This window comes from Epinephelus moara, chromosome 1, assembly GCF_006386435.1.
Source record: "Epinephelus moara isolate mb chromosome 1, YSFRI_EMoa_1.0, whole genome shotgun sequence".
NCBI classification, from domain to species: Eukaryota; Metazoa; Chordata; class Actinopteri; order Perciformes; family Serranidae; genus Epinephelus; species Epinephelus moara.
Genome location: NC_065506.1, coordinates 41,477,975 through 41,503,809, shown reverse-complemented (window position 1 = coordinate 41,503,809; position 25,835 = coordinate 41,477,975). Strand labels below are relative to the sequence as shown.

Sequence of the window (25,835 nt, the reverse complement as noted above, 5' to 3'; positions counted from 1 at the left end):
CTTTTCAAGAGCGAGTCGGCCAAAATGGCAGCATAAACATTGTCACAACAATAAGCACAAGCAGATGAGCACAGCTGTCGCACACCACAAATGACCGAGCACAACGTCCAGTTAAAATGCAACACACAAAAAATGAATGGTTTTGTCAACATTTTATTTTTTTCATTCATTATCTTTGTAAAAATGTGTAGCCTATATACCAGATTTTAACATTTTGTCAACCAAAATGTGCATCATGTCTCCTCCTCTGCGCCTTGTCCTCTAAATTTTGCAAAACCTCAATAGCAGTGGCTCGTCACGAGCGACTAGTGAGAATACCTTGAGATTCTCAAAAAGGAAACATCTCGGAGGAAAATCAACAATTTAATAGAGCATGTGCAGATTTGTTTGCAAGTACCAAAGACTCATGACAAGGCCCCTGCTGAGTGACCACCGTGTGCTAAAACATATGTATGACTGCTCGTTTAGACCTATTAGGAATGTTGATAGGCTAATTGAGACAGGCTGTTTTACCTTTGATATAAGGTTCAAATATGTCTTGTTGGTTTTAGATTTTTATTTTATTTTGAAGGTGGCCGAACCTTGATCTCGGAGAACTACAGTGGCTGATGCGAAAACGCTCAGGCCAGTGTTTGATTTGTCCAGTCTAGGCTGTGGTGGAAACAACATGGTGGACTCCAATGGAGAGGACCTGCTCTGTATGTAAATACGAACGTGTCATTTTAAGGTAACGAGAACACAATGACTCTAATTTTCAGGTGATGTTAAACTGTTAAAAACATAGTTATGAATATTATATTTCATTTCCTCCAATAGATCCTCCTAAATCCTACACACTGGACTTTTAATAAAAACTTCTGCTTCTCCACGCATCAAAACTCAGGTTAAAGTGAGCTGACATTCTGAGATGACCACAAATATGGCTTCACATTATTTTAATTTAACATTTCAAAGCTAACAAAGGAGAATACAATATTGGTGGCATAGATGAACCAAGTAACACTGAGACAACACATGATGTAAAATGTATCGACAACAGGAAACTGATCTCTGACAACATGATCACGCACCGTGTTATTTAAAGTTGTGCAAAGAAAGTTAAAAATTTAATTCCAGCCTGCAGTGAATCTTATCACAGCAGTTTGCATTGATTTTATTTTATCCAACCAGGCCAACAGAAGTGAGTCTACACAGTCCTCCATCAGCTGTCCCCTAAAGGTTTATAACACATCTTGGCCTGAGCAGATTTATATATAACTTCAGGTACGTTACAGGACATTATGGCTTCATTTAAACAAATCAGATCAAATAAAAAATAAAATAAAAAAAAAGTTATAAAAGCAACAAATTGAATATTAAACAAATGAAGAACAAACTTAATTTAGAAGCTGGGACTCTTCTGTGGTCATAATCCCTCCAAAAGATTTGAAGAAAATAAATTAGGTATTAATGCACTCCTTTAAGACATGTTATGTACACAATTTACAATAAAAATATACAATTACATTTTGTGCTTCAAAGGATAAAACATTATTGCACTCGAACATTTACTGTCACAAGAGGGGACCACCATTATTCCTACTTCCTGTCAAACCCACAGGTTTTGATGGAAGTACCTTAATTATTCCCAGCTTCACGGAACATGACAGCACAGCAAATCATTTATTAACCAGCTGGATCACTGCAATATTTTCTGGAGAGACACCATACTACGATGTTACAAAAAAGGTTGATAAAATATTGTAGTGTTTTGCATTTGATTTAAAGGAGCAGTGTGGAGGATTTAGTGGCATCTGGTGGCGAGGACTGCACACTGCAACCAGCCGAAACTTCTCCCATGAGACAGGCCTGAACTCCCGCTTAGCATTCCTTCAGTGTTCATTGTTCAGGAGGTTTTCAGGAGCCGAATTATCCGCAGAAGTCTCTTCCTCTCCAAAACAAACAGATTTAAACCAGTAAAACACTATAAAGTAAAATAAAGCAGTTTCACGTTACAAATCAAGTGTTTTTTTCCGATGCCATTTGGCGCGTCACAAATGGGCTGCTAGCCCAGAACCTGCTAATGTGTGCTCAGCTTTTTCTCTGATAACTTAAGATCCAGATGTACAGGAGGTTTTCACCAGGACCCAGTTATCCACAGAGGTCTCTTCCTCTCCAAAACAAACAGACTGGGTGATTTAAACCAGTTAAAACACACATTCATGTTTAAAACCAGCGTTCTTCCAATGCTGTGCACCACAGGCGGGCTGCTAGCCCAGCACCCGTGAACGTGTTCACTTTTTTCCTGATAACTTAAGATCAAGATGCTCACAAGGTTTTAACCGGGAGCCGAATTATCGGTAGAGGTCTCTTCCTCCTCAAAACAAACAGACCCAGTGATTTAATCCGTAAAACACTGAATACAGCAGTTTGAAGTTATAAATCACCGTTTTTCCGATGCTGTTTGGTGTGTTGCAAACAGGTCGCTAGCCCAGAACGCGCTAATGTGTTGCTCTGCTTTTTTTTCCAGATAACTTAAGATCCAGACATTCAGGCTGTTTTTATCAGGAGCTGAATTATCTGCAGAGGTCTCTTCATCCCCAAAACAAACAGACCAGGTGATTTAAATGAGTAAACAACACAGAATGTGGCAGTTTCATGTTAAAAATAAAAAAATCAACGTTTTTCTGATGCTGTTCTACTTGTCCTGCAGGGGCAGCTAACTACGGTGGCCAATGTGAAAATGCAAATGCTGGGTTTGTCCATTCTGGGCTACTGTAGGAACATGGTGGTGCAACATGGTGATCTCCGTGGATGAGGACCTGCTCCCTATGTAGATATAAATGGCTCATTCTTAGGTTATTAAAACACAAGTCGTATTTTCAGGGCTTATACACCAACATACTTGTTGTACTGTATTCAATTTCTGCCAATATATCCCTGGAAATCCGACACACTGGACCTTTAAAACATTGATTTCGACTCAGTTTGTGCATACAAGACAACTGGAAATTAAATACACGTACAAAACAGAGGCTGCCATGAAACACAGATTCTACTGTTCTTCTCGCACACATTCAGTAAAATAAAAGCAGATCATTTGATCACACTACGAAGGCAGGCTTTCCAAGGGAAAGGAACTAGACCTACAAGCCAGTGTAGCGAATTACAGGAAACCAACACAGGAAAGACTGGTTTACTGCTGACGTGATGCGTCATCATGAGTTATATGGCCTTTCTCTGAACCCTGATCAAAACCTGTTTTTTTTTTTTTTATGTGGGCCCAACAGTGCTCTGCTTAGTGAGAGCACAATCAGATAAACCATCGGGCAGTCTATCAGCAATCACTTCCACTTTTCTCCTCTGCAAAGATGCTCAGACATGATTGTAGAGCGTGTAAAATAAATTGTACCAGTTTGCATCAATTTGTCTGCATCTTCCAGTGTTAAAACATTTTATTCACTACTCTAATTGCACTAAAAAGCATCAACCCGGTAAGCAGCGATATAAACTGAACCTGGGTCTGGAGTGAATGTTGATGGCCAGATATTTAATCTGCTACCGATGAACACGTTCGGTATCTTAGACGCAGATTATGTGTGTTTTAAAGTGGCCTGATTCCATCTTGTTCCCCAGGTTGTTATTTAAAACAAACCTTTTTGTTCATCAAGTGTCTTCACAGGAAGTGTGATTTAGGGCTAAAATGGCACGCGGTCCATACACTGTCTGTCCAGGTATCTTCTACCAGTGTCTTGAGTCCACCAGCTCCGGTCGCAGACTCAGCTTTTTAAGCGTCTCGTAGCCGACCACCATGACGATGGCAGTGGGTGTGGATGAGATGATGCGTGCCGACAGTCCTTTGGTCAGTCCCCAGCAGCCCTCCTCTTTGATCAGCTGCCTGAACGTCTCAATGACTGAAGTCCTCCCTTCAACCTAAACAAAACACACACACAGTACATTTTGGGTTATTATTTGGAACCACAAACCAGTGTCACCAGAACTGTTTTTCCACCCTAAAGTGCTAGTTTGGCTTGACTTGGTTTGACTTGGCATGTCAGCCCAAGTCAAACCAAGCCAAGTGTCTCAATTACAACAGAGCTACCTGCTTGAAGGTGTGTCTAACTCGGTACATTTACAAGCACAAGCACAGTTAAGTTGAGCTACAGTTACAGCTCGACTAGGCCATTTAATCGGACTACCGTCCTTGTCCAAGTGTACGGTACGGTATAGTATAAGTATGGGAGGGGAATTGATTAACTGACTTAAGTATGTCCGACTCCGCTACAATAGGTGGTGAAATGCCCCCTTTCAGCTTGTTAGTATTGGACCTTTTTCCTTTTGGCCTATTACGTCACAGATCAAACAATCGCTTTTCGTTAGCTACCGTTAGCTTGTGGCAAACTGGTACCATGGTTGAAAGCTCTGTACGAGGAGTCACAGCATGAGCTGTGTCACCCCCACGGCTCTTGGGACTTTTGACCCTACTTCGGAGAAGGTCCACCTAAGGCGTCGCTCAGCGCAGCTCAGCATGTTAAAAACTGACAAAGGAAATGCAAATCAGCGGGGCGTGGTGTGACTCAGTGCAGCCAAAAGTGCTAATGGGAAAGCCCTAAAATTGGCCTGGGGCTGGGGGGTATACATAGGCCATGTTTACACAAATACGATCCACTGAAAACAGACTAATTTCTCATTTTCGTTTTGAAAAAAGTTCTGCCTTTAGACGACAACATTTTGATAACAATCACCGTGCACATGGATCTGCAAAAATGGATGCCAGGCCAGTAGTTGGCGGTGTGACGCTTACGCTTCTTTCTACAGAGCAGCGATGTATAAACAAAATGGCAACCGCACTAACGTTTGTCTGGACGGACGACGAGGTGGAGTTGCTACAGTAAATCTACACTATGATGGGGAAACATTGATAAATTCAATAGCGTGAGCAGCACAAGCAGAGCTCGGGAGTCCGCCATTGTTGTTGTGATGGTCGGCTTTCTCGCGCATGCCTTGTGACTGGAAGCGTAATGCTCATGTGCGAAAAGTCTCCGTTTTCAGAGGAACTGCATATTGCAAGTTTACATGTCAACGGAGATAGTGCTGTTTCCAAAAAAGCACTCTGGAACCCGTTTTCAAAACGTTGCGTTTTCAGGCACCCAAAATGCCGCTTTTGTGTAAACGATCGGCCAAAACGCAACTAAAGTTTACCGTTTTCAGTTGAAATCATTGTCGTATAAACGGGACCATAGAATGATTTCACTGATGCCTGATTTTTGTTTTTACGTAACACGTAACGTACGTAACACATTGGGTGAAAATTAAGTTTTTATAACATACACAATATTGGTTATTTTTTAAAAAGTTCGGCAGACTGAGGCTGTATCAGTCAAACATACATTTTGCACATGTGGGCCTAAAAAAATGCAGAAAAAAAAGTAGTGAATCATACCCAAACTTGGAAAAATGTTTTATATCTTTGTGGCCATGTGACCCATCACTAACTTGGTCTTATCTTGAACTGAATCTGCAAAAGTCAGACCTACACTGGAAGCTGAATTTGGTCAATTAATTTAATTTAGACTTTGATGAAACACTGCAGATGAATGATGTGGAAATTGTTAAACCTTCATGGAATAGCTTTTCTAAGACATTCCTATTAATTACCAGGATCAACGATACACGATATTATTATGATACTTAAGTCACGGTACAATATTATTGCGTTTTGAAACATGTTGCAATATGCCGAGTGTTGCAATAAAATATATTACGGTATATTACCTTTTTTCAACTGTAAATTATGTCCCCAAAGGAAAACTTTGTCAACATCTATTTTATCTAATAAGATTTATTTTGTTTTTATTCTACTGATAGCTGTACAGTGAATGATGGTTACCTGCACTCTGGCTCTGACCACATCCATTGGGTTGGTGACAGTTGAGGCAGTAGCAGCGGCCAGAGGTCCGGCCATGGCTTGTAGGATCAGATGAGGGCAGTCACTGGGAGCCATTTTAGAGAGTTGCTCTGTAGAACATTACACACACAGATACTTGTTAACCAAATGGCTAGGAGTGGTGGAATTCAGTCTCACTGCAGATGTATAAATGAACTGGGAACACAGACACACATAAGACATGGAAAAACAAGCTCAGGGTCTTTACAGAAAGTGCAGTTAGTTCAGTTCTTTCTTGTGCTTTACGGTTTAGAAAACATTCAGTCACTTACCAGCATAAAAATGGTAGAAAGGCCACCACACAGCACTGTTGGGGATATAAGTGAGCAGAGAAGCCACATATCCTCTGTAGAAGCCCCGGAAACCATCAGCGGCAAAAATCTGAGCCATAATGTTTCTGGTTTGGCCGAAGAATTTTTTAGACTTTCCAGCCTCTGTATTAGAACTCAGTCGAAAGCGAGTGAGGTGCTCCCCTTGGCCCTGCATCATCAGCTGCTGAGAGATGACATCTATAGGGACAGTGATGCTCTGAGCAACCAGGGAGGCTGAGCCGCCCGCCACCAGCGACTTGACCGTATTGTCGTCAGAATACTTGGAGACATACTTCCTCACCAGCTCGTAGGTGGTGATGTAAGCCTGGCCTGAGATGAGCGTGAAGGTGTTGACCATAAAGCCTCGATAAAGGCCGCGGATGCCCTCCGTCCGGAGAATCTTGAAGAAGGCATCAAAGGTGCCGCTGTAGAGTGATTTGCCCCTCTGCACCTGGAGTAGAGTGCGGATGAGTGTGGCCGGGTAGACGGTGGCCCGGATGCTCATCGTCATGAACACCCCGAAAGAGTAAAATTTCTTTTTGTCGAGGTCCTCCCACTCGATGATCTGGATGTTCCTTTTCTGCTGCATCCTGCCAGCTGTAGATGCCCCTTCATCAGACTGATTCCTGTCTGACGACATGAGCAACATTATTTATTTATTATTTATTAAGTGTGAAAGTTCAACATTTATTGACTAATGAAAACATGAAATGCAATTGAGTGTTAAATTTTGATTTTATTGTTTTATTTATTTTTTAGTTATTTTTGGTAATCTAGGTCCGAGGCAGAGAGATTACAAGAGTATTCTTGTGCCCTATTGCATCCTAAATACTACCCAAAAAAACCATTTAATTATTTGTGTTAAAGAATACTACAGAAAACATATACAACTTGCTGTTTAAAGTACAGACTCAACATCTGCAGTTGAAATTTAAAATTTGCTTTTGGCTGATCTAACAAATTACATACAGGACATTCTACCTTTAACACAGTTCCTTGAAAAATATCTATGTTCCACACCATTTTCATGGAGAACATGAGAACGATAACTTATCTTTTCTTGGTTAGTAGCAGAGGATGACTGTAGTAAACCATATTATAATATTAATAAGAGAGCTAGAAAGCGCAGCTGGTACAGGTGTATCAATACTGCAGAAATGAGTATTGAAGCCATTTTAAAGATAAAAAATAAATATCGATACTTCAGTATTTCTTACAACATTAGTGTACATGAATGCAAAAATCACATAACAAATCCAATACTGCCGGAGATATAAGGTAAGAGAAGGTCAGTGGTAAAACATTGCACAGTAGGAAGTTGCACAGGCATCTTACACAGCATAAATATAAAGGTTACGGATGTGTACACATATGTGAAGATATGGGATTATGAATAAGAATTATTAAGAATATATATTTATAACCTGAGGTTAAAAAAAAAAAAGATGATTACCACAGTATAAAGGGTTACGCAAATGCTCTGACAGATGACAAATTCATATCGACTCACTTTATACATCACCATAACCCTCTATTCTAGGGGTATCAAACTTATTTTAGATCATGGGCCATATACAAGTGGGCCAGACCATTAAAAACATTATATAATAACTTATCCATAAGAATCTCTTCAAATTCCCCCCTTTTTAGTGTAAAAAATTACATTCCAAAAACGTTCATCCATTTGCAAAACAAATAATGACCAGCCCGTGATGTCCTAAGAAAATTATGTGCGACGTCAGCAATGTCTCAGTTTTTCCACACTTCGTCAGTCTGCTAGTCACTTTAATTACATGTGCATTTTTATCATAATTTTCCACTCCCACTAAAGTAGAGGGTATTAATGGAGCAGGTTAAGTCACCCCCTGCATTACCATTAGGGTTCCACCCATATTGTTTTCAGATAAAAGTGTGATGCAGATTCTTTTGTACTGAATCCGCTGGTTGACAATATTTTTCACAAAGTTCAATATCTTAAATCAGACCATAGTAAGTGCCCATTGTTCTTTCAGAGAGCAGTATTCTTCTGGTCAGGGTGGAAAAACCTCTCAGGCAGGTATCAACTCACTGTTTAAATTGCTCCTGAAACCTGGCACCTCTTAGCCTTCACAGGTGCATCAGTATCAGGTGTGCAAAGCCATCCAGTGGGCCGGATTGGACCCTTTAGCGGGCCAGTTGTGTTTGACACCCCTGCTCTATTGTGTATTAACCAATCCCTTTGCTCTCCTCATCGCAACAGGGCCTGAAATTGCCTGAAAGTCTTAAACTTGAGGGAAACTCCTGCTAGTTGCAACCACTGATTACTAATAACAACATCACTGTGGGTTAATTTGTAATTATTACCTCCTAAATAATGACATGACTCCAACCCCTTTACAATAAGGACAGCACGTGTCACTTCTTTCCATCCCTGATCTTACATTTGTTAGTACTTCTCCTTGAGCAGTAACATTCACCTCCGCTTATCTACAGAGAGAGTTCAAAGGTCATGCAGTAAGACAACAAGCTAAAGCTAGCTACGTTTTTCTAATGATCCCTTCAGCTTTGACACTGAGGCATGTCGCTGTTATGAACATTTCCTTCCAAATGTCGCTCTTCTTAGTCACCCAGTATGTAAACACCATTAGCTACACCGGTTTGCTCTTGACCCCAGAGGCTACACTGGTCAGAGGACGCCGTGCACCCGTGCTGGTGTGAAACTACCTGAAAACTACCTGTGTGTTCGCTAATGACACTCATCACACCCATCAAAGGAAGCCAAACAGTGACCTAACACCGAGTGTTTAATTAGTGTCGTCACCTACTGGATATGTTAGCGCGGTTTAAGCTTGTGTTAGCTAACAGTGAGCTAGCCCTGAGTTACACAGCGTTAGCATCGGTATGATTAGCAAGTACTTACCTCATCGGACAGATGTTTATTTTAGAGTCATGTCAGTGTCGCTCAGACTTTAAACTTCACGTCATCCGCCGATTAAACGTATTTTATTCTGTCACCTTCATTCAGCTGCTTGTAGGTATTAAAACGACGTAATAGTTAGCTACCGCCTTGCTAGTCAGCTAACTTCCTGTTCCCATTCAAACGGCATGCTGCTGAAACAACCAATGACACAGCAGAGTTTCTTCTTCTACTTCTTCGTCGTCGTTTTCTCCTTCTTCTTCTGCTTCCTCTACTACTAGTGCTACTTCCGACCACCACGCCTGGAGGAAAACAGCATAGATTGACTTAATCTATTAGATAAGTGCTGTAACTCAGTACATTTCATTAAGTATTGCACTGAGGCACACTTTGAAGGTACTTTACTTTATTTGGGAGCTGGCATTTACATTTTAAGCTGTTTCTTGTCCTCCACATTTTGGAGGTGAATATTGTGCTTTATTATTCAACTACACACAAGTAGATGTCACAACATTTCCTGCAGCTGAATGCGGATAAGACACAGATAATGATCACAGGACAAAATAGTGCGAACGTTCAAACTCCACATTGCAGAAAACTCAGTGCCATTTTTGATCAAAGCCTCAGTTTAGACAGACATCAATCAAACCCTTGTTTATTCAGGGAAAATTGACTCAGCATAAAGCTCTTTCAAAGCAATGCTCTGAGTTCACATTCAATGGGCTGAAAGGATACAAATATATAAACGCAATCGCGATAAAATGATCAACGAAATCAATAAGAAGAAACAAGTAGTAGCAACGTCTATCAGACAGAAAATAATATGAATAGAGTCTGCTATTAACTTTAATTAATTAACCCATATTAACCCATTGGCTTGATTTCTTTTAAAACATGGGAAGGAGGCAATGAACAATGAAATCAGAAATGACCCAAAAAATTAGCAAGAAATTAACAAAAACAGAAAATTAAAAAGAAGAAAATAAGTTAAAAAAAAAAAAAATCAAACAAACAAGAAATTACCTGGAAATAATACTTAGAAATTATATAATTCTGTAACATAATTTTAAAATGTAATAACAATAATAATTACAAATATAGTTTTTCCCTAGCTTTTTTCTTTTCCCCCTAGTTTTTTTAAATAATAATTTTCTATATCTTTTTTTTTTTTTTTTTTAACAAACAAATAAGGAAATGACATTGGAAGAGTGCTTAAAAATTATAATTCCGTAACATAATTTTGAAATGTAAAATGTGTTTTTTTTTTTTTGTTGTTGTCATTTTTTGTTTAATTAAAAATAATTTTATAAATTATTATTATTATTATTATTATTATTATTATTATTATTACCCAAACAAAAAAAATATCAAACAACAACAAAGTAAACTCAGTAGCTCAATCTGACTTCCACTATCTCAGAAATATTTCCAGGATCAGATCTTTCCTTTCTAACACACATCTGGAAACTGTTATTCATGCATTCATAAGCAGTCAGTTAGATTATTGCAGTACCTTGCTCTCTGGCATCAGTAAAATAAATAAATAAGTAAATAAATAAAATAAAATAAAAAATAAAATGAAATCCCTCTCGCACCTCCAGCTCATCCAAAAATCTGCTGCCAGAATCCTGACTCGGACTAGAAAACATGACCACATCACACCAATCCTGGTTTCCTTACACTGGTTACCTGTTGCTTTTAGAACTGATTTTAAGATTTTATTTATTAATTGATACATTTATTTATTTTAAGAAATAAACATGGGGAAGTAGGTAAAGCAGGAAACTAAGGAGGACAAGTCAGCCAGTAGTAGTTGTAGCAGAGATATTGGATAAATTTATCTTTTATCGTTTTAGCTTTATCCAATATCTCTGGTTGTAGTATTAGTATTATTTCATATTCTAAGTGGAGACTTCAGAGTAACTCCAGTAGGTGGCGGTTATTCAATTTTGTGGATACCAACCGCCATTAAAAACTGCAGAAGAAGAAGAATGACCGGTCTTCCCGCCGGTTGGTGGCGCTGCTGAGCTGCGCCTTAACTCCCTCAGGACCCCGGTGTGAGCGAGGAAACATCAAACTGAAAGTAGTGGACCTCTCAGTCTGTGGAAAACTACGCAAACTTAAACCCTTTTACATCAGGTAATGTATCGATATGTTACTGTTTAATACAGTATTGTTTAGTTTCACCACAGTTTCAGAGTATAAGCTCAGTTTGACCGTGTCCGGTCAGAGTACTTCCTTTATTATGAACTAGCTGGCTAGCTAGCATGCTAACGGACTAGCATGCTCGGATATTGCAGATTCATTCTGTTTAGCAGCAGTTAGCTACCGAGCTAACTTAGCTGTCAGCTACTGAGACACAGAAAAGTGGATTGTAAACTGTTGATGTGCCTTAACGCGTGTGCAAATAAGTTATCAGAGACTTTCTCAACAGTAAATGTTTGTCATATTGTACGGAAGTAGATATTTACTTTCTTATTGAAGAAATTAAAACTCTGACTTCAAGACAAGTTGATACGTTTTCCTTCTCGCTGTTTGGTGTCTGTTGGTTGCCCCATTATCTTATAAGCTCTGTTTTATTTTGCAGGACAGTGTCAGCGACGGGGAAAAATGGTGAGTGACTTTCAGCTGTTGTACGTCACTTGTTTCAAATAGATCCCATGCATGTTATTAATGTCCCGCAGATTGTTTCAGTCAGCTAATGTATGTTTTTCTCTGTTCAGTCTCGTAGATATGATTCTCGAACAACCATATTTTCACCTGAAGGTAAGTATTGGAATTGTTATTATGCTTACACTATTACAATATTTCGACAACCTTAAATGTCTTGGCATTGTATTATGCAATTTTCCTATACATGTGGAATTTCTATGATGAATATTTTGCAACTTTATTGTCAACGATATGAAATCTTGACTCATATTAACAGCTCTTTGGGTGCTTTTCTGTGACGTAATGGGTTTGTGACCCATCAGAGGGTCTGTGAAGTTAAAGACATTAAAGTGTGTAGGATTTAGAGGCATGTCGTGGTGAGGATTGCAGGTTGCAACCAACTGAAACTTCTCCCATGTGCCAAGTATGAATGCCCGGTTAGGATCCCTCTAGTGTTCATTGTTCAGGAACCAGGAGCCATATTAACCACCCTACTGATTAAAGCAGTGTCACGTCACAAAACTGTGTTTCTCCAATGGCTCGTCGCAGATATTCAGCTCAGATAACAAAAGAGCCACACGTTCAAAAGTTTTTTTATTGCTAGCTGAGTCACCTGCAGAAGTTACTTCCTTTCCAGAACAAAGGCATCTGCTATTTTAACTGGTTAAAAACACCAAATAAAGCACTTCCACATTGCAAATCAGCCTTTCTGATGCTGTTTGGCTAGTTGTGGAGGGTCTGCTAATTACAGTGGCCAATGCAAAAATGCACATGGCTCTATGTAAAGCCAGTGTTTTGTTTGTCTGTGCTCGGGTACTGTAGAAACATGGCGGTGCAACAGCTCCCTATGTAGATATAAAAGGCTTATTCTAGGTGACGTCGACGTGAAGTGATTCTACACTTAAGAAAACATACTGTTTATGTTCTATTTCTGCAGATATATCCCCCTAAATCCTACACACTGGACCTTCAAGTTCAGACTGTTGTGTTTAACATACTTTGTCTAGTTTGAGCTAAATGTTTTTCCTTGATCTTGGTAGGAGTTGTTTGACAAAATAATCTTAACTCAACGTCTCTTTACAAGCTTTCGTTTGCATCTCATGGCACTCATTAGTGAAGGACAGCTGAGAAAACTCAAGGGTTAATGTGGACTTTGAGTTACTGTTAAAGAGTTACACTTTTTTTACTGACAAGCGTGTGTCAGATATAAAAGCCTTAAAGGGTTTTATGTGTTTCTATTATCAATATGAAGTGTGCGACTGTATTTTATAGGACGCCTGTATCAGGTGGAGTATGCGATGGAAGCAATCGGTCACGCTGGAACATGTCTGGGGATTCTCGCAAATGACGGAGTGCTGTTAGCAGCAGAGAGACGCAACATCCACAAACTGCTCGACGAGGTTTTCTTCTCTGAGAAAATCTACAAGCTCAATGAGTGAGTGATTGGAACTACAGACGGACTCCTCAACACCCAACACATGGCCCGTTCTTACCATGAAAACCTTGGTCATCCCTGTTTTCAGGCTAACACTGTACTGTGGTCTCGTGTGTGTGTGTGTGTGTGTGATGATGTTTTTCAGTGACTTGGCCTGCAGTGTTGCTGGGATCACATCAGATGCTAATGTACTAACAAATGAGCTGCGGCTAATTGCACAGAGGTGAGTACCTGAGGAAAACCTGCCGAACACTTCACAGACAAATCTATTGTTTTAAATATAAAGATGTCCGATTCACCACCGACAGCTGACCTGTTTAATTTCTCTCCAGGTATTTATTGCAGTACCAGGAGCCCATACCCTGCGAGCAGTTGGTGACGGCCCTGTGTGATATTAAGCAAGCATACACACAGTTTGGAGGTGAGATACACAGAAGTACACATCAACGTATAGTCCGTCTTAATATTTACAGTGTGCATGTTTAGAGATGTCTGCCCAAAACACTCATACAGCACTTCAAATATCACATTGGCTCACAAGCTACAACAACATGGACAGAGTATTCTCTCTATGTGTAAAACCACAGATGGATTTTGGCATCCTGTAAAAGCTGTGTGGTTTGTCTTGACAGGCAAGAGGCCGTTTGGTGTTTCTCTGCTGTACATGGGCTGGGACAAACACTACGGCTTCCAGTTGTACCAGAGTGACCCCAGTGGCAACTATGGAGGCTGGAAGGCAACCTGTATCGGCAACAACAGTGCTGTAAGTCTGAATGACACAGGCAATAGACACCAGTGACTTGATCTCAACAGATACACCAGGCACTGACATATTTATCTGAGGTTTACCTTAGTTTGTCTGATGCTTTGTGGCTGGATGTTTCTCATCTGCTAGTAGAGGGCCTTGTTGTAACACTTTACTTTGAAGAAGGTGCAAAACTGAAGCCTAATAAATGTGTATTCTAAATGTCAGTAGTGATATAAATGTCTCAGATACTTGTGCAGTTTACAGTGATCATTTAGAGGTTGAAGCAATACGTCTACATACATCCATATATCATGGTGAATTTCACAATGCTCTTCCCCTTGTATGGTGTTTAAAGTGTTGACTCCTTTGCCTCAGGCTGCAGTGTCCATGTTGAAGCAGGACTACAAAGAGGGCGAGATGACTCTGTCCTCTGCTCTGGCTCTGGCTGTCAAAGTCCTCAACAAAACGATGGATGTCAGCAAACTCTCAGCAGAGAAAGGTGAGATTTGAAAGTTCTTTCTTGTCATTTTGCTCAAATATTCTTGTTTGTTTCATGTAAAATTAAGGTATCACTGACTCTTAATTGCAGCATCGTAGGACCTTTAAGCCCCGTTTCCACCAAATACTTTCAGACATGGTACCTTAGAACTTAGCGTTTCCAGCCAAAATAAATATATGTAACATAAACAGTGGTTACATGAGCCTCAAAACCAGCCACAACTCAGCCCTGAGCAGAGTGAACGTCCTCTATTGACCAATCAGACTGCAGTGTTCACAGCTCCACCTTTTAGTACTAGATCTGTGTGCTAGGTACCCCAACAGAGGGGGGACCAAACATGGGGACGGTATGGAATGGTTCCACTGGTACCATCCACAACTTTTCACAGTGTAAACAGAAAAAAAGCGTACCGAACTAAACTGTGCTGTACCGCTTGGTGGAAACGGGGCTTAACTTGTTCCACTTAAATGGAATACAACAGTAGTTAACTGACTTAAATCAGTCAGGCCTCTCAACTCTTAGCATTTCTATTTGGCCCTAAAGATCTTTTAGGTGCAGCTGCTTGATGTAAACAATAACACAATGCTGTATCGTGTCGGCTGTTTCAGTGGAAATCGCCACCCTGACACGGGAAAACGGGAAAACAAAAATCAAGGTGCTGAAACTGAAAGAAGTCGAGGAACTCATCAAGCGACACGAGGCCGAGGAGGCGAAGGCTGAGAAGGACAAAAAGGAGAAGGAGCAGAAGGAGAAGGACAAATGAGAGAAATAATATATATAGTTTTCCTCTTGTCACCACTTCCTGTATTGTTTTGTCTTTTACATTAAAAGTTTTGTAAACAGATGGATGTGTTGTCTGTATCTTTGTCACAAAACGAAGAGACCTGGTTTTATTTCACATTTTTTAAAAGGATTGTTCACATTTCTAAAAGTAAAATGCATTAAAAAACAGCTTATCATCACTGCAACAATACCATAATCTACACACTCCAAAATGGAATTTTCCTGTCTGATCCTTCAAGTTTTATATTACTGAAAAGCCGACACAGCCTCAGTTGGTCTTTAAGTGCAACATTGAGATCCTTTTTTTTGCCACATGATGGTGCTATTGGTTCTTTGGATGCACCTTTACTGTAGTGTGATGAGTAAATATAAAAGAGTCTGTTTTGTTTTTGTAATTTTACTCAATGTGTTTATTCGGGATGCACTGATTGCAAAATTCTGGGCCGATACCAATGTTTAAGAAAATTTGGATGATGCAGATACTGATGTTTTTTGTTTGTTTATCATACAGTGCACCTCCTGTTAATATTAATGATAAAAAGAAATCACTGGTACCTCATAGCCTACTTCTCAGTAAGATGCATGTTTTTCCTTAAGAAGTTAAGCATCTCTTCCTCGTTGCAGCTCAGTCTATTTCTCTTCTCATCCAAGATGTGAGAAGCAGAACTTAGCAGATGCTCACTGAAGCAAGTATGAAAACAAACACGCACTTGGCACCCATTGTCCTCTTACATCATACCTTAGTCGGGTCCAGCTAGTGGCTTTTCCCAATCAGCAGCTGCGTATGCTAGCTACTGCTGTCAGAGTCCGACTGCCAACACAAAATTGATGTGTCACAACAGATGAACAACAGCCACTGTCATTGGTGGATGTCATCTTATTTGCCAATAGGCTAATGGCAGTCAGCAAGGCAACTATCAGCCAGTGCTGATGTTTGGCTGATTAAATCAGTGCATCCCTAGTATTTATAAAGTAATTATATTATTCAATTCAGAATCTTACCTTCAAACATCAAAATCTCCACACAATAGCAGAAGTCCAGTGGTGCCCCCAAAAATGTTTCATAGGGGTGGCCGGATGGGGAGACTGAAATTCTTGGGGTGGCACACCAAAACCAAAAGTCTTGACTGAATTTCAGGAATATTATTATGCTGTTGTAGTTAATAGGATAGTTAAAATCTGTGCCAATATAAGAGTTAAGTGATAAAATACTGATATACTTTGGTTTATTTTACACTTAATGGTACTAATGATCTGATGTGCATAGACTTACACATTTTGAGTTCCACAACAATCCTATTTTTATGCATTATGTCTCTTTATATCCTCCTGGGACCCGAGCTTTTGTTTAGAATGCATTTTTAATTTCTCCTAGCTATATGGGATGAGTAGGACCTGATAAGTATAAAAATTAAGCATTGTCTTTGAACAAAACAGTAATATCAGCTTACAGTTCTATTATGTGAGGAGCTGTTTTACACCTGAAAATTAAATGCGTATTTAAACACTCAAGCCATATCTCGTCACAAAAATGGGAAACATTTGAGCTACAGCAGGATATGTGTTTATTCTTGGTGTGAATCACAATATAAAGTCTTTTCCAGAGAAGAACGTTTCTGACAAAAAAATGTTAATCAAAAGGCCCAGTTAGGAAATAAGAGATGGGAAACTGATCCCTCTCTTGAGTGTTATTTCTTCTTCTTACCACTTGATGGCGTGAGTGTTCACTAGTGACATTTCCTGAGGCTGATCTGTTCTGTGCTCTGTGATTTCAAGTGTTCTTATAACAGCATTGATCCATAATAACGGTGTTTAATCAACACATGCTGCACAGTTAGCACCGTGAAGTGTGAAAAATAGAAACCATACTTTTATTAAAGGCCAGTGGTTACAGTTCCACCTAATGAATAATAAAATACTGAACAATAATCATGGTCAGTGCAGACTCACTGACATGCAGACCTGAGGCGAAGACAAAGACAGACAGCTTCTTTTTATACTGTGTTTTTGTAAAGACCTGCTTCTGTAATCTCCATGACTTTATGATTTTGTGTTGCTTTAGGTTTCATGTCAGTTATTTCAAAACCCACCTGACCAAGTTTGTCCAATTAATAGGAACGACCTTGAGGGGAAATGTACATAATTCCAGCAGCAGTCATTTTACCCAAATAAAGATGTAACTGCAGCAAAGAATGTTTATTGCTTAATACGCCACAGCTGCAGCTATATAAAGCCAAGGCAGTAAATAATGAATACAAATGGCCCCGGCACAGGGATCGGCAACCTTTGCTGTCAAAAGAGCCATTTTTGGGCAAGAAATACTTTAAAAAAAATCTGTCTGGAGCTGCAATACATATTTGTGCCTTATAGTGGTGACGACACAGCCTGTTTAATCTACATGAACATTCCTAATAGGTCTAAATGAGCATTCATTGATATGTTTGACAACAGAGTGGCATCATTTGGTGCTTAAACTTTGCTTTGATGAAAGCAAACACGTCTGTCCATTCAGTACAAATTCTCTATTTTCCTCTGAGACATTTTCTTTATTTGGAAACAATAGCTAGCTTCACTTAGGAGACTCAAGACTGGCCATCGTACCAGGCCGTTGACGTATGACTCACATAGTTGACGAGATGTGCAAACATTTTTTAAATTCAGTGTATGGGCGACACATTTATACGACTGGAAAGTGTAAGAATCATTTTAGGGCTACAACAATGATAAATGAAAATTAAAGTGTTATTCATTTCCATTAATTTTTTGTCAAAGCCACAGGGAGAAAGGCTAAAGAGCCGCATATGGCTCCTGAGCCGCAAGTTGCCTTCCTCTGCCCCAACAAAGCCCCCACCAACTAATGAAAATTTCTGCCTTTTATTGAGTTCATTTAGTTGACTGTTCTGTTCCATTGCAGTACAAAAAAAGGAAAGAGTGCAAATATAGAATATACATCATCAAATAACAAAGCCTTTACCACATCACCAGGCAAGTAATTCTGTTGGAGAAATAATAAATCACTTTGTTTATTGAAGTTATAGGTTTTTTTTGCTGACATAACCCGATATGTTTAATTTCTGTGTTATAGTGAGGAGAGAGAACGTCAAGTCCTTCTCTGTTTGTTAAAGTCCACACATTCCAAAAAACAATGCTGTGGACATGACCTCAATCTCCTCAATGGGAACTTCCGCCCACATTTTCACACATTCTGTGCTCAGTATAAACGGCAAGGCTTCGAACAATATGATTATAGTGACAGTCGCCAGTAAGTGTTGTCCATGTTTGTCTCAGAAGTGATATCGTAACTTTAATTTAAAAAATACCGTTTGCACAAACAGTACAAACAGAATTATATGACACAGTCTATGGGGAAAAAAATGTCCCTCCTCCCCATGGCACACACAAAACAGCCAATCAGAGCTGAGGAGTCTCTAACGCAGCTGTCAGTCGTGTCAGTCACTGCTAGTGAACTGCGGTCAAAATGTGAAGCTAGGCGGCGCTGATAAAATATGAATTACTGCAAAACCTTCTTCCCATAGAGCATCATTGTGAAAACAGACAATGCATGTAACAGGCAGGAGTTGCCACGTCGTCCCAGAACGTCAACAACCAACGCTCCCAGGGTACCTTGCATGTCATAGCTCGACATGGAAAGCTCATGACCAAACATCGATGTGTGACGAGGTCGGAGTGAGAATGTGTTGGATCTGTGTGCGCCAGTCTCATCCTTTGGCACTGTTGACTGGAGTTCGCCAAGCCTATCATCCAGTCGCTAGCATATGCACTGATCATTAAATTGTGATTGTATTAACTTCTCATGTATTTAATTACCCCTTTTTGCAAGGCTGCACTTCGCCCATCTGGGCCAGAGGCATGATGGCATTAACACTACTGTATATATTCAGTAGGCCGCATAACCCTGGAAGACCTACGGAAGTTTGACAAATTCTTTTGGAACAGCCTATGGGCCAGGTGAATGACTGGACTGACTAGGTGCCATCTTGGGGGCCACTGTTCGGTTCTAAATAAGACATCAGAAACCTCCAGGGCTGAAAAATGAAGCTAAAATTGAAGTGCCAAAAACTGCAGTTCCTCTAATGGCCACTTGAGGCTGGCTCCAGAAGCAAGTCAGTCCTCATAGAACCCCATGTTAAAATGCCCAAACTTACAGCAGAAATAAACATGTTTATAGTCTGGTACAAAAATTAGCTAATTTCTCCCTTTGTGACAGCAGCATGGAGTAAAAATTTTTACATAACGTATGGTTTATATTTTATTAAGGCTTAAAGTAAAGCCCAGATTTGCGACGAGACAAAACTGTTTTAGAACGTTGCAGAGAAAAGTTGCAGCGGTTTGAACTGGCCGGTCTGACCTCGACTCAAGCCGATTGATGGCGTCACCTGTAACTCAGCTGATCAAATCACCAGCGGCTGGTTTTAGAATGTGAAGGATGTCACCTGTTTCTACAGCTAATCAGCTTGTAGTGAAGTCCACTGGTCGAGTTAAAATGACCGCAGATGGAGTGTTTGCTTGCTTCAGCAGGTGCCCTGTCAAGCCCTCTGTTTCTGTCCTCACGTGTGCCGGTGTTGGACAGTGGGTCGCTGCTGTTGCTCGTTGTATGTGCTTATACCTCCACACACACACTGATAAAGTAGTGCTGCTTACTTATTCATAATTAATTAATTTATATTTTGGCATAATTATTATGAATACAGTCCATCTGATGATTTTTTTTGTTGCTGTTTTTCACCGTTTCATCACTACTACAAATGCAGCTGTGGCCAGTATCTCACTATCACTATCCTCATTCATATTTTAAGAAGCGACAAATTATATTCAGCCACAAAATAAGTCTGAAAAGCTGCAAATCAGAATGTAGATACAGAGAGTTGTTGCATAGAGATGATACACAGTCTCACCTAGTTGCATAGAAGTGAAGCGTTGCAGAATGGCACATTGCAAGAAGTTGCATGTTTCAACTCATCTTGTTGCGAAAATTTTGGTTCGAACTGGGCTTAACGCATAATTAAGGGGGTGGTTGGTTTGAGTGACAGCCTGTCTGACGATAGTGTCCTCGGGCTCTCAGTCAGATCCATCCTTCGCTCCTTCACAGCTCCACCCTCTCATCCAAATATGGTTACTTGTGGCTCCAAAAGCCAAGGTCCAAAGTCCAATGGGTGATGTCACGGTGGCTGCGTCTGTTATTTATGCAGTCGTTGGGTTACAATACAACTGCTATGTAACACAAAAAAGATATCACAGAAAGCCCTCTCCTTGTCAAGTTCCTATTAGCGGACTCTGTAATTGATGTTGCCCCATTAAGGACAGAAATATTTGAGTCACATCCAAGATACAGACTTGGCAGCCCCCTGAAACGAAAACTTCTTTTCATTTGACGTCAATCTTTTGGTTCGGATCTTACATGGACTTAAAATTGTAAATCAACAGCTCTAATTCATTTAAAGGGCAGACACAGTGAGGTCATGGTGTTCACATGAGCTTCCCACAGTGTTGAGTGGGAGGTTCTTGGCATCTAAATGACTGGAGCCGCTCGCAGGCCTCCCCTCCTGAGGCTGAGCCTAAAAGAGACGTCCAGTCCACTGAGAATTAGGATAGTGTAAGAATTTAATTTCCATGTCCAAAACCTCATCGTGAAACTCTTGAACACACGACTTTCTCTTGAGGATGTCTGTTGCCAGCTCTGTTCACAACAACACAGGCTGTACTGGGATGACTCTGAAGCAGAGACCCACCACTGTCCACCGTGATGAGCAGATAGGGAGAGCAGGGCAATCTGTTGCAATGTAAACACAGCCCCAGAAAAGCACTGGAATGTCTCTGCAGTGGGAGCTGGAGTACGAGGTCAGTCGCAGGCCAAGGCAGGTGGTATACATCAGAATCGAGGCTGACATCTCAGCATTAACTTATCCAAACAAGAGGCAGGCGGCGTGTTATCCTGCGAGCACTGGAGGAGGAGCACAGGAGGAGGAGATAGAAGAGGAAGGAAGGGCGAAAAGAGAGAAACGGGGGAGTATGAGGGGCAGAAGCAGACAGGAACGAGGGGGAGTGTCCCTGCAATCGGCTCCCCATCTCTCCCTCGGTCCCACAGGGGACAAACACCAGTTAGCATACGGGGCTAAACATGACATGAGACTTGCTGCCATTTCAGAGCCCTCGATCTTGAACCTGTAACTGATCTTGAGAGTCATAGCCACGTATCACTGGCAGCACATCCAAGAGTACAGACGAATGTTTTACGGGCACGTTGAACGCCAGCCAGGAAATGTTCAAGCGCTGGGCTCCCTCGTTAAATCATCTTGTTTCAAAGTGTGTTTATTTACTGTACTTGTGTTTTATTGATACTGGGCCTATGTGTCTGTTTTATCTTGGACTAAATCTACTCTAGTCATTAGTTTCTCCTTTGATAACTGTCTGCTGGCCATGCATGGTTTTGCACATCGTCTTTATTGAGCCTATTACTGCACACATTTGTAAATGTTGTTATTGCTGCAGAATGTTGTTGCTTATTTCGTGTTGCAAATTAGTATTTTATGTTTTAAAATGTGGATGAAATAAGATAGAAAAATAAATTTGCGATAAAATTGGTGGCACAGGGTCCCTCCACTCCCTCTGGCACACCCAGCACACGAATATTATTCCGTCTGGATCTGGCCTCCAGGTCCTCACATTTGTCATCCGAACGTTTCACCTGCGAACTTAGCGTGTTAACCAGGGCTTCCAACTCGTTCATCCGGGAACTGTGATTGGTAGCTGCGTGCTCAAGTTCACCCACCGCCACCTCGTGAGCATCGGATGTACGCTGGAGTGCTTCATTTGAGGTCTTGAATTCTTGTCACAGGTGTCAATTTCCCAAATATGTCACTCTTGAGGGAGGCCATCATGGATCGTAGCAGCGTAGCATCAAGGGAACTAGTAGCATTAGCATCCCCTGATACCGGTGTAGTCTGCTCAGGATGTTGCAATGCTTTGCGGCCTCCTCAAAGCATCACACTGGTTCAGCCAGAGGGTTTTAAAGTTCATTATAAATTGTCCTAGATTATTAGTATGCAAAACTGCAGTATAAAAGACTATATTTAAGTCACATTCTCTCAGAGCAGTAAGGGGACACGCCTACTCTCTTCATGCTCTATACCACTCCACACCAAAGGAGCTGGGGACCTTGTGGTTCATGGTTGGCATCTTAACCCTCATAATGTGTTCACACTGGGCACGTGCAAGTGAATTACATGTAAAGTGTAGCCAATGTAACCTAATACTGAGGAACTGTGATGTTTTTGTTACCTTAGAGTGAGCCGTTTATATCTACATACAGAGCAGGGCAGCTGTGGCTCAGAGGCAGAGCGGGTCGTCCACTAAATGGAAGATTGGCAGTTCGATCCCCAGCTCTGCCAGTCCGTATGTCAAAGCATCATTAGGCAAAATGCTGAACCCCAGATCTGCTCCTAATGGCTGTTCCCTCGATGTGTGAGAGCTTGTGAATGGTTACTGAGTAGCAGGTGGCACCGTGTGTGAATGAGTGAATGTGACATAGTGTACTAGTGTACTATACGGACAGGATTAGTTTTGCATAGGGATGTGGACTAATGTCAGTTTACCACAGGATGTCTGTAATATAAATGTCCTTTTTGCAAGGGACAAGATATCTCCGTAATTCTACCAGAGATGGGAGTAGTAACTCAGTTTGCGCCCTGGCGTCACCTCCCTTCGGCATGTGTGTGCTACTTTGCTTCCTGTAAACATCGGCTGAAGGATAATAATAATCAATGATTAGCCCAATATGAAATATTGCCCATGATCAGGATTGTGTGTACACAACGATTAGCAATATGGATTGATATTAGGCCTACCTAACACAACCAGAAGTCTCGTGGCTCTTAAAAGTGCTTCCTTCTCGACCTTTTTGATTGGTCTCCCACATAGGACTATGCAATCATTAGAAGAATGTCCACTATCACGACTGCCGACAACATCGAATGCTTCTTCAAGCGCCTCCATCATTGAAAAAACACGGAAAACTAGTTGTAAACAGGACGTGACGAAATATTTACATACATTTTTACAGAAGATCGAGTTCGTACTGGATTGATGTTACCCAAGGTATTTCCTCGGGACCGTTTTACAGAAGGTAAAAGTCGCTGTAATTTTTACTGACATTATCCATAATGATTACAGACATGGCGCGTTCGGACGGGGCTAAAATCCCTGGTAATAATTATTTTACCCCACGTCTCTTCGTCAAACTAATCCCGTCCGAACAGGGCTTTACGTGGAAGACTATCAAGGCGCAATAAAAGTGCAGTCCATTTATCATTTATCAATCTACAGAGTCCACCATGTTGTTTTACAGTAGCCCCAATCAGACAGATCAAACACTGACTCTAGATACCACACACTTTCAATTATGCAGCCTCACCACAAGATATCATACACAGTGGACCTTTAATAAACATACTGAGATAACACAGCCTCATAAATGTCTGGATCGGATGAGTGTTTGAGTTTGTGGCTATGAAAGACTTACTCACTAAATCAGCAGTTCACTGAGCAATAATAATAATAATAACTTTATTTGTATAACACAATTCATACAGCAATTGCAACTCAAAGTGATTTACATAATAAAATGAGAAAATACACATCAAAGACAGGATGAGATAGAGTAAATAAGATTCCTTCACATGCACACACACACAAACATAAAAAATACGAATCTAAAATCTAAAAAGATAGGATTTAAGATTGATTTAAGATTCATTTGAAGCTGTCTACTGAATCAGAGAGTCTGATGCCCTCTGGAAGGCTGTTCCAAGACAAGGGCCAGAGACACAGAACGCAGCGTCACCGTACTTTTTAGTTTTAATCTGGGGAACGTTTAGTAGACCAGAGGTGGAGGATCTTAGGGATCTGGAGGGAATGTATTTGACCAACACGTCAGATAAACAGTCAGGAGCCAGTCCATTAAGAGATTTTAGAACAAAAAGCAGAATTTTAAAATGAATGAGAAAAAAGAGGTTGCACACGGGTAATGTTGGGAAAAGCATTTTTGGTGATGTTTCTTACTTGGGATTCACAGTCACAGATAACACCAGTGTTCTTTACTTAATGCTTTTTCTTCAATCTGTCAGGATAATAATAACCCCAGTATTCTGCACAGCATCCACATCAAGCTTTTATGATTGGATTATGATTGGATGAGCTATAACTTATGAAGACAAGACTGAGATCCTCCTAGTTGGCCCAAAAAGTAAAATGGACCTGGTTCTCACTAAACAGACACGACCTCTTGTAAGAAACCTCGGTCTCAATTTTAAAGCTCATTTTTAAATTGTTAAGAAAAACTGCATTTTATCATTTACACAATATAGCTAAGGTACGACCTCGACTGAGCCAGTGAGCTGCTGAGAAGCTAATTCATGCTTTTGTTTCCAGTTGTCTTGACTGCTCTATTTATGCTCTATAAAAAGAGAGACCATATTACTTCTGTTTTACGTAACCTACACTGGCTCCCAGTATCTTTTAGAATTGATTTTAAAATCCTTCTTTTGGTTTTTAAGGCTCTTAATGGCATCACCCCTCCTATATAGTAGATTCCCTTTCACCTTATGTCCCTCCACGAACCCTGAGATCCTCCACAGCAGCTCTTTTATCTGTTCCTTATGTACAAAACTTTCGGGGATGCTTCTTTTAGCTGCTACGCCCCAAAACTATGGAACACCCTGCCTTTAAATATCAGACTTGCTGGCTCAGTTGACAGTTTTAAACAACGTCTCAAAACACATCTTTTTGACACAGCAGCTTGCATTTTGTGCATGAAAGGTGCTATATAAATAAAGTTCATTCGTTCATTCAACAGACCTGTGGTCATTCTGAAATGTTGATGTTATCAAAAGTTACACATGTGGTGCCAAGTCTAATTTTCCATTCTAAATTATAAACATCTAAATCCCTAAAAAATAAAAGAACAGAGAGAGCGTGGCCTTCGTAGCCTCGACAGCAACACCTGCCCTGCAGTACATGTCGAGTGATCCAACATAACTTCTCCCACTGACTGTACTGCTCACCATCAGGCTCCTATTTAAAGCCGGGGCCACTCACTGGTGTGTGAAATCCTGACCTTACTGGGAATCAGGAGTTAAATAATCCTCTCATCCATGACAGTAATTTCACGAGCAGCCTGCAAATCCTTGAGATTACAGACTCGCTGCTCAGCACCAGATCAAGACAGTTCTCCATAAATGGAGCCGAGTGGCAGTAAACAATAATTACACGCCGTGCTGCTGATATGACCTATTATGGAGAGGTATATGAGGCCATTGTTACTGCTGGCACATAATAGCAGGTTCTGTGGTACGGCACAGTATGTTGGCATGGTTTGAATTTTTGGGATAAATATTTACATGGCCTTGAAATAATATTACATGGCTGTTATAAAGAAAAAAATAATTACTCCAGCTTTCCTGTTTTGACTTCACTTTCCTTCAGTTTTAAACCTCGCAGGCTTTTAATTGTACAAACTTGATATAAAACACGAGGTCAAGCTAATGTACATTTGTAGTTTCTAAAAAAT

General features: G+C 40.5%; 2 protein-coding genes across 3 annotated transcripts; one reads left to right on the top strand and one right to left on the bottom strand.

Moving 5' to 3' along the window:
• Positions 1-1,105: 1,105 nt before the first annotated feature.
• On the bottom strand, positions 1,106-9,390 carry LOC126393980 (solute carrier family 25 member 44-like). 2 transcript variants are annotated; one of them, XM_050050469.1, is made up of 4 exons: positions 9,137-9,390; positions 6,199-6,863; positions 5,870-5,997; positions 1,106-3,912 (listed from the first exon to the last, which is right to left on the bottom strand). In XM_050050469.1, exons 1-4 carry the CDS (start codon positions 9,139-9,141, stop codon positions 3,721-3,723), a joined length of 990 nt encoding a protein of 329 aa, XP_049906426.1. In that variant the 5' UTR covers positions 9,142-9,390; the 3' UTR covers positions 1,106-3,720. The 2 variants fall into 2 exon arrangements, with proteins under 2 accessions (XP_049906426.1, XP_049906436.1); XM_050050479.1 differs by having other exon boundaries at positions 6,199-6,867; positions 9,137-9,388.
• Positions 9,391-11,139: 1,749 nt separating this feature from the next.
• Positions 11,140-15,311, top strand: LOC126394811 (proteasome subunit alpha type-4-like). The gene is made up of 9 exons (XM_050051902.1): positions 11,140-11,272; positions 11,721-11,746; positions 11,857-11,899; positions 13,058-13,220; positions 13,366-13,443; positions 13,553-13,641; positions 13,853-13,983; positions 14,344-14,467; positions 15,076-15,311. Exons 2-9 carry the CDS (start codon positions 11,744-11,746, stop codon positions 15,228-15,230), a joined length of 786 nt encoding a protein of 261 aa, XP_049907859.1. The 5' UTR covers positions 11,140-11,272; positions 11,721-11,743; the 3' UTR covers positions 15,231-15,311.
• Positions 15,312-25,835: the final 10,524 nt, after the last annotated feature.